This window comes from Scatophagus argus, chromosome 11, assembly GCF_020382885.2.
Source record: "Scatophagus argus isolate fScaArg1 chromosome 11, fScaArg1.pri, whole genome shotgun sequence".
NCBI lineage: Eukaryota > Metazoa > Chordata > Actinopteri > Scatophagidae > Scatophagus > Scatophagus argus.
The window spans coordinates 8,458,523-8,478,614 of record NC_058503.1 but is presented as its reverse complement, the minus strand read 5'-3'; the positions used below and the strand labels follow the sequence as shown (position 1 = coordinate 8,478,614).

At 42.6% G+C, this 20,092-nt stretch overlaps 1 protein-coding gene across 26 annotated transcripts in view; it reads left to right on the top strand.

The window, feature by feature from the left end:
* The window catches only part of sox1a (SRY-box transcription factor 1a), a 76,173-nt gene extending 57,823 nt beyond the window's left edge, over positions 1-18,350 (top strand). For 8 of the 26 annotated variants that reach the window (XM_046404469.1, XM_046404466.1, XM_046404467.1 and 5 more), the window contains 2 exons: positions 3,821-3,997; positions 7,459-9,045. In XM_046404469.1, the coding sequence (XP_046260425.1) occupies positions 7,531-8,445 (915 nt within the window). In that variant the 5' untranslated portion in view covers positions 3,821-3,997; positions 7,459-7,530 and the 3' untranslated portion in view covers positions 8,446-9,045. The other 18 variants (XR_006844713.1, XR_006844727.1, XR_006844717.1 and 15 more) reach the window with 7 other exon arrangements.
* The last annotated feature ends 1,742 nt before the right edge of the window (positions 18,351-20,092 follow it).

The following is a 20,092-nucleotide window of genomic DNA, read 5'->3' as shown; positions in this document are numbered from 1 at the left end:
ATCTATACATTTAGTTTTATATAAACCTACCCAGACTTTAGATTGAGCCAGAGGCAGTGAGAACTTGTAGTTCTTCTTACGAGACTTTCACTTTGTTCCAACACAGGTTTCCACTGTCACTCTGCTTTGCTACAGCCTCTGCAATTTCATACTGAACATGCATCACTAGCTGAAAGGGTTGTGGAGTGCATCAGTGCTAACACTAACAAGGTCTAAGGTGACCAAAGTGGTTAACTAGGAGCCTGTCTAACTGCTTTCCTCCCTCTCAGTCCCTCCTGGCCCTCTTTCCGTCTTCTGCCTCCCCTGAACCACCCACCTGCTGGAACCTCCTTAATTCTTATCCATTTCTTGTCTTGTCTTTGCTCTATATGTGGAAAATGTCCAACATGATAGATTTTGCTGTCATCAAAGAAAGATTTTCCATTAATGGGCCCTGACCTTGTCTGACTACTGTACTTAAAAACCTTCTCTGCTGCTTGGCGCACTTTCCTCTAATCACTCCCCTCACTCCTTGAACCCCCCCCCCCCCCCCAAGTTTCCAGTTTTCCATCTCACCTCCTCTCCTCACCATAATCTCCTGATTTTTTTTTTTCCTACTCCATAAATTTTCTGCTCCTCTCACCTTACAAGAACCCCCCTCTGTTGTTTGTGGGGGCTTGCCTGATAGCCATTAGTGTTACACCCTATTACATCAGTAATGACTGACTGTGAGCTCTAATTAGAGATGTGTTAGGGAGAGCTGACTTACCCCCCCACCCCCCCGCTTTTCTGCAGAGCTGTTACTGTGACTCCATCGCAGCGGCGACACCATTAGCACAGCACCTCTAAGAGTTGCAACTCCTGACTGTTAAAACCATTACGTTCATTACAGACCAATCAGAGAGGAAGGTGTTATGGCTAATTGATAAGCCGAACAATGCATAAAATCTTGTCTCTAATTGCCCTGCGGGAAAAGGAGAAAGTGCCCAGGGAGAAAGAGACAGTGAGAGAAAATGAAAGAGAGAGGGAGTGGGGAAGCGACTGGCGTACTAATTTCAAAATCTGATATTTTTCCACTCGAATAATTTAGGCTTACAATATGTCTTCATCCAAACGTGCTGTAGATTTTTTCCCCCCTTCTTGAATAATAGGATGTTTCTTCTGGGTTTGTCATCTGTGATAAGATGATTATCTGAAAGGTCTGTGGCACATTGTGAAGAGAGTCTCGCCTTCTCTGCTGGAGTAGGTAATCCTGGGTAATAGCATTATGGACACAGTGTTTTCCTAAAGCCCATGATTATCCACTGCTGTTTGCCGTGGGATTGACATTGGCCTCCCTGGTCTCTTTCTCTCTCTCTCTCCTCCTCTCTTTCTCACTAGTTTGTGTCATCCTGTCTCTGACTCACCACTCCATCAAGCCCTTATATGCTCTTCTCTTACAATTCTACCAAGAGAAGAAGATGAAAATAGAGCACATGGAGCAACAAAAGAAGAAATTGCTTGTAGACAAGAGTGCCCCAGATTTGAATGGCATGTTATGTTCTCTCTGTCAAAAAATTGCACTTTCAGTTTGTCAGTTTGGGGTTAATGTACTTCTCTAAAACTCAATGAGGACACTGCAGTATACAATTTACTGAAATATGTTAGTAAGTCCTGCACATAAACCACTTCTAGCCATTTATAACTGTAAATATTTTCAACACTGGATCTCATTTTTCTGCAAAGTATTTCACTTTGTGTTTTAACATCTTACTGTTTGTTTTTTATTTTTTTCTATCTTTTTATATAAACCTTTATTTTGTGGTTTACATCCATCCTGCTGGTTATCTTGATTATGTTATAAATTATTGGCTCTTAGGTTGCTTTCATGTCCTGGTGAGTCAAAGTCATCTTCTGTTCTTTTCCGTTTTGTTCAAATTGTTGAAATAGGGAGAAACATGTACCAGATAATATACTGTTTTTACTCAGTTGTGCACTTAATAGTTTTCAAATCATTGTTTAAAAGCTAAAAAAAAAATACAACAACACTTAAACAACTTAATCATAAATCCCTCCGCTTAATATGATGTGTGTGTTGTTACCATTGGCTCTTGCTGAGGTCTTTAGGTTTTTGAGTGTCGCATTATGGAGGTTTGTAGGATTGAGAGAGATCATATGAACTGAGCCAAGACCCCTGCTTTTAGCCAATTGGCTCACTCTTCCCTCAAGGCTTTTAAGCCTGAACCTGACCTGATCTCTCTCTCTGTCTGTCTCTCTGCTTGTCTTTTCTTGTTTTTTTTCCTCAATAGTCTCAACATTGCTTTTTACTTTACATTATGACTCTGTGTCAGTCTCCTGCTTGCGTTGTTTACGTCCACTTAAAAATGATTGGACATAAGATACTTTACAGGGCAAGGAGTAAATGGAAACCTTGGTTAACCTCTAGCCTGTAACACAAGAGTTGTTGCGAGATTTATGACATGTATTTTCACTTTAAAATCACAGATTATTGTAGGGGATATGGGGACCAACAGCTTACGTGCTATCTGGCCAGTTCAGCTCAACAAGTTATTATACCGCAATGAATGATCACTTCTGTAGTTAAAGCATCTCCATGAGTCTGATTTGTTGCCACCCCTTGTTCCTAAACAATAGATGGCTGGGAAATTGCTTTTATAGGAAACCACATTTTTTTCACCTTGGCTCTGCCAGCAAGCAGATGGATGCGTGAAGCAGCACAGACACCTGCCAGCTACATCAGCTACAAGTCAGGGAGTCTGTCAGTTCTGGCAGCCGTGAAGCCGGGACGCTGCAACAGGCAGGGAGGGAGTCAGATTCATTAAGGAGCTGCTCAACCAGGCTCTGCTCCTGTGTTTGCACAACAAACAGGGCATGGGGTGGGGGGGGATTTAGACTGAGAAGAAATGAGTCCGTGAGGTAATCAACACCTACAGTGAACAAGCTTACATGTGTTTCTGCTTGTAAATCCATTTTTTGGAGAACCAATCTGAGTTTCGGACTCTGGCATTTTTTGGGGGGAAATGGGGACATCTTGTGATGGTCCTCTGTCTTAGACAGATCCTCAAAATGCTATTTCAGACTAAAGTTAAGGTTAGAATTAGGTTTAGATTAAGGTTATTGTAACAGCCTGGGGATTACATTATGTCAATGAAGATCCTCACAAGTACAGAAGTGCAAACGAGTGTGTGTGTCTGAAACAGATGCTAACAGTGCTGTGTCTCCAGAGTGTGAATCTGTGTGTAAATGAGAAGCCTTTCATGACATTTGTGTGTGCGTGCGTGTGTGTGTGTGTGTGTTTTGAATAAAATGTGTTGCCCCACCAAGAAGCTGTCTGAGCCATATGCTTGCAAGCTGTGTGGTTTCATATAAACTAAATCTAATTGGATACTGTGGACTTCACAGTATGAAGCAATATTTGATGATTTGAGGACCACATTGTTGGACACAGTCTATATGCTGAGTAAAAAACAGACTCTAAAGTCAATACCTCCCCAACCCCCCACCCTCTCTCTTTGCATCCTTTTCTTCTCCAGGATCAGTAATGGGAGTCAGTATCCAGGAGGAGGCGATGGGGTTGCGGGGCTCCTCCTCAAGTCCTCGCCCCTCCTCCCCGAATGCGGCACAGCTGCCTTTCAGAACCCCGCCGCTCCAGCCCATTCATCCTGGAGAGCCAAAAAAAGTGGCTATTTATTAGAATACTTGTTTTGTATTGTTCTGTGCCACACAAAAGACGCTTCATTATGTTAGAAGCAACCCCCTTTCGCAGAGAGAAACAATAACTTGGAATTGTCTTTTTTAGAGTGTATAATAAATGTCATTTCTTCTTGTCTCTGCCCCTCAGTGTGTGTTGAGTGGTGGGTCTGGGCACCGGGCATGGATGGCCTTGGCACTCGAGCGGCCAGATTGTAGCGGAGTAGCGGTCTTACATGAAGCTTTGGAGGGTTTAGGACGGCTTTAGGAGTATGGAGGGAGAAATTTGCCCACTTGGTCTGGAGTAGAGGGAACGAGGGGCACATGCGTAAGTTTGCATATGACAATTCTGTACGCAAGAAAGACATTTGATATAAATACTCAGACTAATTACCCACCGTTTTGTGCGTAAAACCAATTTTAAATAGAAGCGTAAAGCGAACTCGAGCGCAGATCTCAGTGATTGCATACTGAAATAAGCACCTTCATGGGCAGCTTTTATTTTTTGGAAATGTATGCGCTCCACTGTGTAGATAACGCGTTTCTGGCTGCAGGCTGACGTTTTATTCTGGGGCATGTGAGAGCCACATGCACAGAGCCACACAGCCCCACAGCTCACGCTGCTGCTACCAGTTGCTCTCTAACCGACTCAGTTTAATTTCTGAAGTCACGTTATCGGCTGCTGATCTGCTCGGGAGTGAGTGGTGTCACCTTTATTCGGCTGGATGAACGAGAATAATCTGCTGCATGCGGTAAAATGTGGAAGCGTTTACTTAAGGCTGTGTTGTTTTACGCGACTTGGCGGCTGTAGATATTTAGGTTACACGATTCTCTTGATGTTTTTACTTTTCAGGAGGCGGAGTGGTGGTGGTGGTGGCATGTCGGGGATGGAGGAAAGTTGGTCATCACATCCTTAGATTTTTGGGGTGTGTAGACTTAAACTCGAAAACAAATGCTTTCTGTGGCTTAACCCAGTTTGCGTGCAGGTCATCAGCAGGTGATCATAACTCTTCCCACGAAAGCCAATACCGCCCAGCTCCACGAGCCCTGGCTCGTGGACACACACGCACAGCCGCGGAGCACACGCGGAAATTGCTGTTTTTAGTCTGAGGTTAACTGCTTTAGGAGAAAAGGTCGCCGATTAAAGGGAGGTAACCTAGATTGGTGTGGGGGCTTTCTGACGAGCTGGGATTAAAAAGCACAATGACGCCCGCTGGCCGCTGTGCATAACATGTATTTATTCACAGTCCTTCTCTTATTTCTGTATTCACTTAAGGGGTGGGGTGGGGGTTTGTACTGTTAGATAACTGCTTTGACCTTTGGCCCCGGTCGTGCACCATCACCGCAGTGCGCACGCATCCTGTTGCAGAGGCCGCGCACAAAGGAGCGAGGAGGTTTGAAAAGAGGCTTGTTAAAAGAGGAGTGACTGATGGGGGATGACAGAGAGAGTAAACACCGGAGTCCCAGAGTCACTGTAAGGGCTGATCCTGTCCAACCCTGCATCAAACAATGACAAGAACAAATAAGAATATGAATAATTTCATGATCATTCCCGATCGATACTTAAAACTACACCGTGACACCAGATCTCTGTTTATTTTTATTTATTTATTTAATCTACTTTACCGGATTGTTTGACTTTAACCACATCGTTGTGCTGGCATCGTTTGTTTTGTCTGTTAGTAATTAGTAATTAATTTAGACCTATAAAGTACGGGTACAGTGCTTTTGAAAAAAAAAAAACGCTTAAAAATCTGAGTCTTAAGATGTAATTTGTTACATTTCTAAATAAATGCGCCATTATCTAATTTACATTAGCTTGTGTTATTTTTCTGGCTTGATCAATAGCCTAAAAATATTAATGGTTACATTTACGTTTAAGAATATAGATCACATATTTTTAATCATGATACTGAGCTATTTTAAGCCATCGGTGTTACTTGTATTTCTTTATTACAAGAAGCTTCAGATTTGTATTTCGTTATTTTGTTTGTTTGTTTATTTGTTTTCCGGTGTGATGCCTTCACTGGCACTCACCGCCACAGAGCTCTCCGGGTGTCATCATTAGACTATCATCTTCCCCGGGCCTTCAGCCACATGGCCCGGACAACTGGAAACGTTTTATTGGCCATCGCGATACCCCGTTAACCCCATTACCAAAGACGCATGGATCCGTCCGAGTGATCCCGCTCCCTCAGGCCCTGAACACGGAGCTACATCAAGCTAAGCTCCAATTAAAATTAAAAACAGCAAAGAACGATAGAGTGATTAAATCGTTAGTCTCGCCGCGGGAAGTGGTATTTCGTTTTCCCTTTCAATTAGAGGTTGATTGGGCTTTTCAGGGGAGGTCAGCTGTGAAATCTGAATTATATATGCGCGGACCAGAAGACACCAGAAGTCCCGTTTCCCCCCTCGTGGTTTGCAGTCGAGTTACTTGACTTGAACGTTGAATAGGGAGCGTAAAACACAGCCCATCAAGGCGCGTAAAAAGTCCTCTGAAACAGCAGCAAAGCAGTTTACATGTGGTCTTTCTTTTCACCATCAGCTGCTGGCGCGCGCACACACACACACACACACAGACACACACAGACGCACACACCGGCATGACCAGGACTCATTCAGCACCACCAGCAGACGGCGATAACAGCGCTTTGCCTCGGCAATTTCACGTCATTATATGGCTATCCATCCTCAGGGGCTTCTCCTCTTAAGACCAACAGTTTTTTTTTAACAGATCTCTTTCACATCATCTTCTGCGTTGAGTGTGTGTAATTTCTCTCCCTGACACCTACTATTATTACATACCTTAATTACATACCAAGCGGGAGAGGGTGAGTTAGAGAGAGACGCTGTGCAAAATGGATTTTGAGGCGTTGGTTGAGCATCAAGTCGACTCAGAGTGAATTGGTTTGTCGACTGAAGTTCACTTCCAGTGTATGAAAATGCAGTTGGGCCCAGACCTTCAGCACGCTCTGTGAAACACAGTGCACAAATATATGGAGAGAAAGTAGAGGGTTAAAGAAAAAAAACGCTTTACCCAAACTTTTAATGAAGGTTGGGAATTTAAGCACTCTTTTAAATGGAAGCTGTGCTTTGAAGTGATTTTTTTAAAAATTCAGCAACCTTACCGAATAGGAAAAAAAAGTATGCTGAGACGTTTGACTCATCGTGATCACAGACTGCACCCACCTTTTGGCCGCTCCATCACTGCTAACAAATCTTAGTTATTTTTGTTTCGCTGAAGTCTCTGGGAGCGTGTTTGGAAATTTCAAATGCCTTGTGCTATTTGTGGGATTGACCCTCTTTTTCTGCCTCCTCCTTCGCCTCCTCCTCCTCCGGTGTGTTCTTCCTCTATGGTCCTCTAGTCACCTGACCAAACGCCATGCAAATCATTGTGCTGCTAGAGCCTCATTGGCCGCTTGTGGCTCATTTAACCGCTGTCAGTGCGCATCATATGGCCGCCGCTTTAACCAACTTCTCAACTCCGACAGGGAAAGTGGCTCAAATGCGCATTCTATCACAGTGGATGTGAACCAACCCAGGCGAAGACAGGGTGAAATTCTGGTTGGAGAACATTTTACATCACTTTTCGGATTAATTTTCATCTCGCATTTGAACCGTTTGGGGTTAGAATATTAATTTTGTAACCCAGTCATCCTGTGCGCACCCGATCTTGTGCGCGCCTGACGTATCTTGAAATAGACTTTTTCTCTGTTGGTGGCGAAGTTTAAAACCGGGTGAATGTATAGCATGATGATGGAAACTGACCTCCATTCCCCCGGTCCCCAGACGAACACGACCACGGGGCAAACGGGACCGAACAGCGCGTCCAAAGCGAATCAGGAGCGGGTGAAGAGACCGATGAACGCGTTCATGGTGTGGTCCCGTGGACAGCGGAGAAAGATGGCACAGGAGAACCCCAAAATGCACAACTCTGAGATCAGCAAACGGCTGGGAGCCGAGTGGAAGGTGATGTCCGAGGCTGAGAAGCGCCCTTTCATCGACGAGGCGAAACGGTTGCGAGCCATGCACATGAAGGAGCATCCGGATTACAAGTACCGACCAAGACGGAAGACCAAGACGCTGCTGAAAAAGGACAAATATTCCCTTGCCGGTGGACTGCTTTCTGGGCCCAGTGGAGGCGGTGGAGTTGGTTTAGGGGTCGGAATGAGTTCATCCGGGGTCGGGCAGAGGTTAGAGAGCCCCGGGGCTCACGGAGGCTCTGCCAGCTCCGGCTACGCGCACATGAACGGCTGGGCGAACGGTGCGTACTCGGGGCAGGTTGCTGCAGCCGCGGCGGCAGCGGCGATGATGCAGGAGGCTCAGCTAGCCTACAGCCAGCACCCGGGGAGCGGTGCGCACCACCACCACCACTCACACCACCATCACACACACAACCCCCAACCAATGCACCGCTACGACATGACAGCCCTGCAGTACAGCCCCATCTCAAACTCTCAGAGCTACATGAACGCTTCTCCATCCGGCTACGGCGGGATCACCTACACACAGCACCAGGGCTCCGGCGTCTCCTCCTCAGCTGCCATGGGGACGTTAGGGTCGCTGGTGAAGTCGGAGCCGAGTGTAAGCCCTCCCGTCAGCAGCACACACTCACGGGGTCCTTGCCCCGGAGACTTGAGAGAGATGATAAGCATGTATTTACCGACCGGAGAGCCGGGGGACCCGTCAATGCAAAGTAGACTCCATGCCTTGCCGCAGCATTACCAGAGCGCCACGGCTGGAGTGAACGGGACGGTCCCTCTAACACACATTTAGAACTCACAGAATAATTGAAAACTGCAAACGAACACATAACCAAATATTTACCTCTTTTCTAAATAACCCCGGTCCCGAGAACTACCTGCATTTTGTACAGAATGTTTATGATATTGTAAATGAAGGGTAAATAGCATATTCATCTCGGCTTTTTGAATAGCCACCAGTGGAATTATATAACGAATATGATGCTGAGATATTGGTTATTGTGCTATCATTTTTTTTTTGTCCATTACTTCACAGTCTTAGTTGAGGGTTACGCCTGGTTCACATGGGGGATATTTGGTTCAATTGTCTTATAATTTGAGGGGTTCTGTAAGTTATTGAAAATGAGATAACGTGTCATAATCTTAAGAAAGTGCTTTAAAAGATATGGTAAACTCACGTTCTTTAAACATTTGTGTTCATTTGCAGAAGCCTGTGTCTTAATTCTTGGAAATCATTTCTTTTTATTGTAACACTAATTATTGTAAATTGTGAATAATTTTAATATTTCAAAGGATGACGGGCAACTGCTATTGTAATTTAAGTGCTTTTCTGCGAGCGAAAAGCCCTGATATTGCAATGAAGAAAAATTTGAATAAATTTCTCAAGATGTTGCTTTGATTCTTAAGACAACGGTCTTAGATTGATTATTTTCACAGTGTTTCTACTGGAGTTTCTCCCTCACGTTTTAGGACACTAGATGGTCATCGAGCCTCCTCTGGAGAAAAATAGCCACCTGTTTAAATTTTGACTCCGCTGCTGGTAACAGATCCCACGAGCTTTTAAATAACCTAATTGTTTGTGCGTAATCGTGCGTTAAAAGCTCCAGTCTGCAGGCCTTTTGGTAGGATGATGCTGTTTCGTGGGCTAAACTTACGTGAACAATGACAAATTTATTTTAAAGTTGTACATACATATGAAGAAACTTTTTCTCTATTTCATTGGCGTGCAGGCCCAAGTATATTCAAGTATCATTTCAATATTTAAAGCAGGCCAAGCTGATGGCCCACATTCTCCCTGAATATAATTATTTTTGCACGTTCGTTTTTTTGCATTTTTTCCAAAAAAAAAAACGAGTAACGAAAACGAAACGTCCTCATTTCTTAATGAATATGAGAAGTTTTACTTGTTAACTGTCATCAACAAATTTAATTGTTCCCCTTGTAATACAGCAAATTTAAGCAACTACATTGATTTGAACTAATTTCTTCGATCACGGAGTGGATTTATATTTTGCTAACGAAGTTGTGTCAGACTCCCACCTCGTCATTAAATGGCATCAGATTTTAATTAAGCGAACTGCTATTCAGTAACAAGGAACAAAAACAAAAAAATAACCACGTATGAAACGGCTTTGGGACTAATTTTCTTCGCTAAAATATGAGTTTATATTAGAGAGATACAGTAGACCATTAAAATAGATGTACCATCTTTTTGATGGACTGAGCAAAAAAAATTATTGAATCATAGTTTTGATGTAATTTCACCGCCTCTGTTAGGACACTTGACACACGAGACATGAGGAAAACTGAAGAGGAATAAAATATAAATATGTTGGTAATTTAAGGACAGATTTAAAAAAAAGAATTGAATTAAAGACTATGAACCAGTTAGAGCCTATTTTTACATATACTGCCCTCGGAACATGGAGTGTGTTTCGTCATCTACTCTATCATTCTATAGGGATTTAATTGTTTTATAGCAACTTGAGAAAAAAAACGTGAACTGAAAGATAATGTAGCTGAATTCATATTGATAGCCACTGATATCGACAATTTAGAAAAATCTAAATTCAACAAATCAAAAAAAAAACCCTTGATTTTTCAAGCTGCAGTTTGGTTATCTCGCTAATCAGATGATGCGTTCAAAGACGATACGTCACGTTTGTTTAAACTGTTATTTCAGCCAGGAGTTTGTCCTTAGGTGTAATGCGTGGCCCCGTCATCTTTGACTTTAGCTGTGAGGCATCAGTTTGTTGCTCTTGACACCTGATATAGTCAAGGAGGTAAGGGGAAGTGGGGAAAGACTGCGTGAGGCACGAACCGGGGACTTGAACAATAAAAACATGTTTGATATCACAACTGCACTAAAGTTAAGCTAATAAACCGTGTCTATGCCATGTCGTCAAACTATAAAACTCAGTTGCACAAAGCAGAACATGAAGGAGTTCAAGGCTTAATGCACTTTACCCAGTATGAGCGCGCGCAACCCCAAACCACAGAGCCTAACTGTTGCACTGACTGGACTCAAAGTTCCCAGTGGCCCAACACGCTCGTGATGGTTTGAGGCTACTGATGACTCATCAGATTTTCAACGCAGTGAATGTTTGATTGTGGATGACTGTGAGTTTTGACAAGAAACACCTCCATTGTGGATCAGGCATGTTTGGGAGGGGGGGGCCACACCCATGACATTCAGATTATTAATCCTCTTAAAATAATGGAAAATTAGTCTGAAAATTACGTCTTTTTTGACAGGCCACCTCCGGTTTTGACATGTATATGTTTTTATTGCCTGTAGCCCTCATATGTAGATGCAGGCTAATAGCCATACACATGCAAATGAGGGAAATTTATGCCTACTTAGGTATTTTAAAAAATCAATTAATCTCAAATACGTAGTTAAAGGGCCTATTTCACACTGATGAAGACTTGCATGGTATGTCAATTAAACCTGTTAGGCCTCATAGTAGAGCGTGTAACGTCTGGCTGCGAATTAATCTATTGACAGAAATCAGAGGAACAATGTCTGGAAATGAGTTTAAATTCCAAAACCCCAAAAGGAGCCGCATCTATGGAGACATCTCTCCGCACCACGGCGCTCAGCCTGTGACACGGGATGGCCTCCTCGTAGTGTTTTGCATCTTATCTGTTGATGTGAAGAGATGCGGATTAACACTGAAAGCCGAGAGAGGCGGAGCGCGTCACGGCGCATCGCCAGGCTAAAAAGAGGAGCGTTCTGGCAAATTTAACCCGAATAAATTACACCTTGAGGTGGAAGAGGGGTAAGTGTAGGGTGCAATGTATACAGGCAATGTGGCAGCGACGGTTGCTGTATGTGTGTTTGTGTGTGTGTGTGTATGAGGTTTGTTTGTGCGTGCGCGCGCGTGTGTTTAGCTGACCGGCCAATAAATCTCTCCACCGTGCGATACTCTTATCTTGTAGCCACCGATATATTCTGTGCTAGGAGGCCATCAGCTCCAGCGCACACTCGGTTGCTCGTAAAGCCCCGATCCCTTGCACTCCCTGTCCTAAATGGGGATAATTAGCGTCACTTTATCACGCCTCTGCATATTTTCTCCGCGTCTCTCCCCCCTCTTCCTAAAAAAATTACCAAGCAGCCTGCTCTCGTCGCCCGCTCTGTCACAGAAGATTATGGAGACAGATTGCACAGAGCGAATGTGCCGAGCGAGATTAGCGCGGAATAGAGAAAGCAACTGGGCCAATGAATTCCTCGGAAGGGCCTTATCGTGCAATTACACGTTGACATGTTTAACAATCTTGCTGCCTCTTAATCCTGCAGTGCTGCTCTATCTACCCACAGCTACCACGCTATATGCCGGCACACAGAACCTAATGCACCGAAACGCAGCACAAATGTCCTGAAAGTTATGAAAAATGCTTTATTTTCAAACTTTGTCCAGCATTCAAACGCCATTTTTCCATTTTCTTTTTTTATTTTTCAGATTTCTCCGTTGTTGGAATAGCATCTGCACTGGATTTTTTTGAAAAGAGGTGAGATATTAAAATGATGGGGGGAAAAACACACACATTCTTACTCTAAATCTCTGTTTTACTTACAGCAAAAAAAGAAAGAAAGAAAAGTTTTAGCCATGTCCATCCACACTGGCGATGTAATGCAAAAAAGAAAAATGGTCTTCTTGTTTGGAGTTAAATGGAGACTTTTCCCATTTCTCTACCCATCACACACGCTCTCCACCGCCACACCCCGACCCTCCCTCCCTTCTCCTCCCCCCTCCCCGTCCCTCCTGCCTGGCGGTATATCGGGGCCTGTGTGGGAGTGATTGTGGAGCGCCACTGTAGGAATTTGGCAGCGGTCGTGGTTTGGAGAGCCGCCCCACGCTGAGTCCCATTCAGCGGCCAGCGCGCTGTGAGGTTGGGAAGTTTCAGTCAGCCATACAACTCAATGGCCCCCACAAAGGCGATTACAAGCCCCAGCGCATTCCTGTAGGGACCTGGGAGCGGCGCAGGTGCGAGGGGGACCGGGGTAACCCGTCAGAGGGGTGATAAAAACGGGACAGTGCTGGGGCCACACAAAACCAGCCACTCCACAGGAACCGGGGAGTTTTTAGATGAAGAAGGAGAAAGGAAAGAATAAGTTTGAAGAAGATGGAAGTTAGGGAGGTGGGGGTGTAGCATACTGAGTGGCTGCACTGTCCATCACTGAATGAAAAGAGGAGGAGACTCCCAATCAAGGCTGTGGCCAGGATTTTACTGAGGTCATGAGTCCAAAGTCACCCAGCACAAACCCAAGAAAATGAGACAAGGCATTATATATCACTTAACTGTTTAATTATTATGGATCAAACGTTTCAAAACTTTCTCTACACTGCCAGGTACTGTTATTCTGGTGGAAAACATGAAATACCTTCTCAAAAATGTATTATTTTATTTTAAGACTTTTAGTTTAAAGACAGTCTACTAGACTGTCAAAAAACAAAACAAAACAAAACCAAAAAAAAAAAACGCAACATGTGTAAAATGTGTCTAAATCCCCTTAATCTTACAGAGAATATGTCCTCAGGGTGCTCAGCGGTAATTGCAATACATCTGCCTATATGGAACAGTAAAGTGCTCTAACTTATATTCTGTGCAAGGAAAACGTGTTGTACAGTTATTGTAAATTTAGTCTTGCGTTAACAGATTTGGGAGGAAGACTATTAAATTCCATTTCCAGTTTTGGAATAAGTCATCAGGGTCCATTAGTTTGTTTGAAACAAGAAAATGAATTTTATCAAAAATGAATTACGCTTTTTAAAATATATAATAAGGAAACATTTAAATTCAACATATGTCTGCCAATTGTTCATTATCTAAGATCCAAACTGTTTAGGGTCTTTCCGTACAAGTCGCTACCCTCGTGTAAAAATCATGGGCTGCAGATCCTACAGGAAACAATAAAAAAAACATACTGAATATATCCATAACTTTCACCATGGATATTTAATTGTCTTTCCTAGCAATATTTACACTTAACAACTGAAGATGTTTAGCGTTTTTATTCACTTAGTCGAGGTTCAGTAAGTCATGATAAACCCGGTATCTGTACACTGCCTGCACCTGACAGCAGAGAGATTAAGTTAAAGGCAGTTAGGTGAATGCAACAGGCCAAAGTTTGCTAAAATGTCGCCCAACTTTAAGAGGAGATAATGAGCCAGCGTTGTGTTTTTGGGTAGCTCCATTGCCCCCAAGTGGCCAAAAAATCTACTTATGCACCTTTAAGTATTCAGCTAAAACCTCATGGTCAAGGTTAGTTAACAGTCATGTGAAAGACAACAGTCCTCACACCTGGTAGGAGATGGACTGTGAACAGCACTCAGAGTCAGATGCTGTCTATGGGTTTTATTGTCAAAGTCTTAACTCCATCCAACATAAATTAATAGCATGCAAACTTATTGTGTGGGAGACAGGTTTACCCAGGAGACAGATAGCAGCTGTATTCTATAATCTATGAATTACTGATAAAAGTAATAGTAACACTACGATAAATGAATTTTTTTTTTCCTGCCCTGAATGCATTATGCACATGCTCGGTATGCGTTCAGTGCAGAGATGGCACGTGGTGCACAGATGGGAGGAGAGATGCAAAGTAGTGGGAATTTCATTGAAATGATGCCGCACAAAGCAATCTCCAAAACTCAGTTTCTACCAAAACTGAGTCTTGGAGACGTTGTGCTGATAATAGTCGTCTCCCAGCTGGAAATTATGGGATTCTGTCAACAAGGGCAAACTAAATACTGTGTGTAGTAAGTAGTAAAAACAAATTTGAATAATCACTCCTGTAGATGCATTTGAGGTGGCATCACATATCAGAAATGGATTTTCACATTTTATCACTATAATACTGTTTTAATTATGATACAGTGTTGTAGACACAATAATGACTGATTGACAGTATTATGTTGATGTCATGTTACCATCTGAAACATTTGTGGTCTCACCACTTTTGCTGAAGTCTATTCAGAGGTCTACATATAACAGTAATTCCATAAGTATATTTTTAGATCACTGTGTTGCAAAAATAAAACTGGCAACATAAGCGAAATGACATGATTAGACTTCTGTTATCTCCATAAACACAAACACAGTTGTAGAAGCTGCCATCTGCCTTTGCCTGCAGATTTGGTGTGTCATGTTGTCAGGTCTTGCCTTGCTGCACTGTCCACAACAATAGTATTTTCTGGAGAAGAAATCTCTCGAAGTAGGATGTCAAGTCCATGTGGATTTACTTCTGTGCCTTTGGTCATCAGTTCTATTCAGATTATAATCAGTAATCAGCAACGTATTTGCTGAGATCTCAGAATGCCGGAACATTGTTAAATTTAGGTCCGACGGGGCAAGAAATACCAGCAGCCAGACAACCAGTCAAGACACCAAGGATGACTAGTCAGTATGACTATGGTTCATTCCCCACCAGTGTAGCGCTAGTCACACTGTAGAAGAATCTCTCATATAGACTATGCCGATGGGCTGATGCATCTGCAGTAGTCTTTTTGAAATGAATAGGCACATGAACATTCGATCCAACTGCGTGTTAATAAGCCTCTGGTATATGAGTCTCTGTGTGTCTTCCAGGTCAATCAAACACGTTGATACCAGATACTTCATGTCTCATTCACATGTAAGAAAATACTTAAGAATATTATCCTGAAGATAAACAGCAAACATGGCTACTGTTAGTGCTCACAGCTGCCAAGCTGTGCCAGATTTTGGCTGCATTCATTTCTTTCAGACAAAGTCAAATGTAATCATAATAAAAACTTTGCTCAAACTACGTGCTCAGGAGTGAGAGATGAGGCAGAAGACCCCGGTCTCATTTCCAGTACGTCAAGTACAGCAGCTTTGGCATGTCCCTTGGCATCTCATCCAGACTTCTGACACACCTGGTTTTAATGCTCCTCCAGTGTCAACACATCCACACTGATATGAGACAATCAGAGCAACTGCACAGCATCATGTAGTTTGCAAGATGAGAAAATCTCAGAAGGGATCGAGGTTAACGTTGAGTGGTTGGTTTATGTCCCATGGACACTACCTAACGCAGCATAATTTCAGCTTAGCAGAACATTTGAAAGTAGTGTTACCATCTGCAGACCATTACTACTTTCCTTCTTGCTTACTCTTTATTTTCCCACATCTCTCACATTTTAACAGATTTATGTGCAATAACACAGCAGATTAAATGTTTTCAGTCAGTCACCCTGCCTGTGTTTTTAGCAACGCTAGTCACATTAGCTTTAGAGATACGTCTCTGAGTTATCCCACCACTTTGAAAATCTCAGAATGAACTGCAATCACTTTGGTAATCATCTGACATTTAATTTAGTGCCATTTTCATCTAAAGAGCAAATGTTAGCATGTTAACATGCTAAACGAAGATGATAAACATGGGAAAGATAATTTCTGCTTGAAGGTATGCTATGATTGATATAATATGATATGCTATTATTACTTTATGACTCACTAGAAGTGTGGGACAATGTCTGTATCCGCAGAGACCCTGCACTCTGTCTGCATTTTTAATTTTCTTAGTGTTTTGTGAAAAGATCTTTTGGTAACTGTGAAAGACCCAAATTTCCTCCAGGTCACCAAATACAAGCCACCTGGGAATAAGACTCAACAATCAGCTATCTTTCTCTCTTACTGTGCCTTTCTGTTGTCAGAACACATCATATCCTCTGTGTTCTTCAACCGTGTTGCTCATGTGAAGTTTTTAACAGGGGAATAATTTCCACGTGTACCACCCATCATATATGTTTTGAACAACATGCTAGCATTGTCACTGTGAGCATGTTAGCCGGCTGTTAGCATTTTGCTCAAAGGACCTCTGAGCCAAAGTACAGCTGCAGACTTTTATTCTGGTTTTCACACATTACAAGTGGTTGACACATCACTTTGCTAGCTAGGTTTCCATCCGAATGTAACACAAACTTTAACCAAATTTCAAGAAAGTTGATTAAAAAGATGATTCCATACTAATCTGATTCCATACTAATCTGAAGTTGATCTGTTGCTGGTTTTTATCTCTTCGTTGTAGCTGCAGTCTCGGTGGACATGCTTGTACATCATGATTTATTACATCTGTTTCCGTTACGCTTAGCCCAGTTTTGCTTCCAGCGATACAGCGAAAAAAAACAAATTTAAAAAAAAATTGCATTTTTTAAGCAGAGTTTGAAAATCTGCATTTAAAACAGGTGGACGGAAACACACCCCCTTACTGTCACTAACTCAACAATTCACCCAACAGAGTGCTGTGTACAGCACACCTGCAGTGTTTCTCTATCGCTCGCCCACACACATACGAACCCACCAGATGCTGTAAAGGATTTCTGCTCCTGTGTGGCGGGTGATAACTCTCAGTGCAGTAGAGACTGGGTTAATGAGGGGTCAAAGTGTTCACATAAGAAACAGCAGTTTTATGGTGCCTGCTGCACACTGATAGCTGTTTGAACTGGCTGACCTTTGAACTCTGCAGGGTCAAGTGATCAACAAACCGGGTCGTTTAGATAGGTCAGATTAGAACAAGTGAAGGATGTGTACGTCACAGCAATATGTCTAAGAGGTACAGATAAATTGTTCCTAATGATTATAACCCTACTCAATTTGTTTCCAGAGCCATTAGATTGTTGTCAGCTATCAGACTGTTAAAGCTATGGGATGCATTTGATACATTTGTAATTTAATTGATAACCTGCTGTCTATTAAGTATTCAGCCGATTGTGTGTGTGTGTGTGTGTGTGTGTGTGTGTGTGTGTGTGTGTGTGTGTGTGTGCACGAGGTGCATCACCTTTTATTTTTGAATATCCACATATGCATTCACTGAATGCAGTGTGTATTTGATATAAACCAACAACCACAGGGTTCTGTTTGCTCTGTTCTGTTGTCTTTATTTATTGACTTTTGACATTTGATATTCCTATAAATCAATATCTTCTCTTTGTCCACCTGCTTCTTTCTCCTTCTGTCTCTCTCTTCCAGCAAAGTGTCCACGGTGGCTATCACCAGTGGACATGGATCGCTGCAGGGGCCTGTGATTAACAGATAGCACCTCGTCTCCTCTGCTGGCAGGCCATCATTACGACGAGCACTAGAAGATAGGTTCTGTGGGCGCAAAGACCTTTTGGAAAATGTCAGCGACAGTCAAAGCCCCAAATTTCCTCCATTCACTCTTGCCCATGTGGTGCTACCTAGTCTAAACCCCTTAATTACACAAACCTTTACTCCTATTGCAAAAATGTTTTGTATCTAAGTACAGTGTCCGATTTCAGAGCATGTGGAGATTTTGTTTTATCTTATGCAGCTTACCTGAAGATCAGACATATTAAAAAAAAAAAAACAAAAAAAAAACAAAACACCGGCCCTCTATTTCACCCATCTCAGCAAACACACACACACACACACACAAACAAAAACAGCAGTGTCTGCAACAGCTCCTCTTTCCCATTCTCTTTCACTGGAGCCAGCTTCACTGTCTTAATACTCTTAGTCCCTCAGTTGGCATGTTTTCCAAGAACCCACTGCATTTTCAGATTTGTAAAATCCGTCAAAATGCTTGTAATGAATATTTCTACAGCCTTGAGTGTATTTAATATGCTGTTTGACCAGCCCAATAAAAAAAAAAACATATACTGATCTGGCACAAGGGACAAGAGCATCAGTAGAAGCTTTCTTGTCCCAAAACTGTCTGGCCCATCCTTTATCAAGCAGAAAGGAAATAAATATTCAGATAATCTCTTAGGTTCTAATTAACATCTTTCCTATGCATGAATCTACATGTCATTTGAATGTTCTTTATAAAAAAAGGTACTACTATTAGTACAGTTGTCTTCATGGATTAACTGTCATCTTGCGAGACAGGTCTTTGTAATCAACACCTACATTGTGCAGTCTGTTTGCTGTTGTTTTAGCTCTGCTGGGGAAAAAGGATATTAAATAAACTCTTGCGTCTTATTTCTGCCTAACAATACAATATTGAGCTTTCTGTTATTTTGTTTCCTCGCATTCAATTTGGGAGGTAAATTAATACCTCAAAGTGTGAAGTTATGGAAAAGTTTTAACATTTAAACTATGTATTAATTTCAAGGCCTAAATGTGCCCTCAATTATTTTACTATTGCCCCTAAGTAATTGATTTTAGGTGGAGAAAGGGGGGTGGGTGATCTGTGTTCATGTGTGAAAACTGCAAAGCCAACAAATGAAAAATAACTAGCAGCGTAATTGCTATGAGCGTTGTAACCTTGCTTCATTGATTTTTTTTTTTCTTTTTCATCACAGCATTTGGTTAACATCAAAGTTAGGCCCATAATAACATAAAGTGTTTCATGGCTCTCTGTAATAATTTTTATTCTGTTCACCCAGCCCAGCCTCTCGGTCTATCATTGACTCGTTCAGGTGCGTGTAGCCAACCACACAAAGACAAACACATGTGAGACTCAAGTCCAGCAGTGTGTGGTGTGTGTGGAGGTGCGGACTCGGTGAGCAGACACAGACAAAGCGTGTACAGGGACTGGATAATGAGCATCTCAGGTGACTACATGCAGTGATTACCAGGTTGTTGGTGTTATAGGAACTATATCACATAAACATACACTCCCACTCTGTGCACACACACAGAAGCACTCTTATGCGTGCACACACACTCTTGAGAGATCCATGGTTATCACACCCTTGCAGATTGTTCTGAACTACTTATGGAAAATACACACACACACACACACACACACACACACACATCTCAAGATGTGGCCACTCTTGCCAATATGAGCCCAGTGTTAAGAACAGTTGTTGTCGTCGTCGTCGTGTGTATTTTTTTTTTTTTTTTTTAGCATCTCTAAATTCCTAGCGTTGCTAAGGTGCTTTGGGAGGGGATTAACAGAGGCTGGCGCCGATGAGCAAGCCTTGCAGATTTCCAACCAGCAGGAAAAAGACAAAGAAAGAGGGGAAAGAAGGAGGAAAAACAGCAGAGGGTTAGACAACAGGGAAATGGCAGTAACAGCTTGTGTAAACATGATGACTTGAGCGAGGTAAAGAGGTAGAGATGAATGAGGACTGAGTGAAGGAAAGTGAGACTAAATAATAAGTATCCTAAAGAGGACGCCTCAACTTTCACATAGACAAGGCAGAGGAGACGCCCCCTTTCACTCTTTCTCTCTTACTGTCCTTTGTCCTTCTTTTCCTCTTAACCTACAAATGTTTTCTTTCCTCACATCTCTTTACTTATCTCCATCTCCTCACCCTCTTTTCATGTGCTCTCTCCTCTGCTTTTTGTTTCTTCCCATCTCTTTATTTCCCCACAGGCAACAGTTTCAGATCCAGACACTTTTTGTCTCTCCTTCTCTGTGTCACAACTTCAAACAGCGCCGGCGTTCAGGTCATGCTGATGTGCCCGGAGCATTGGTGACTGTGCCGTCTCAGGTGTTCGTC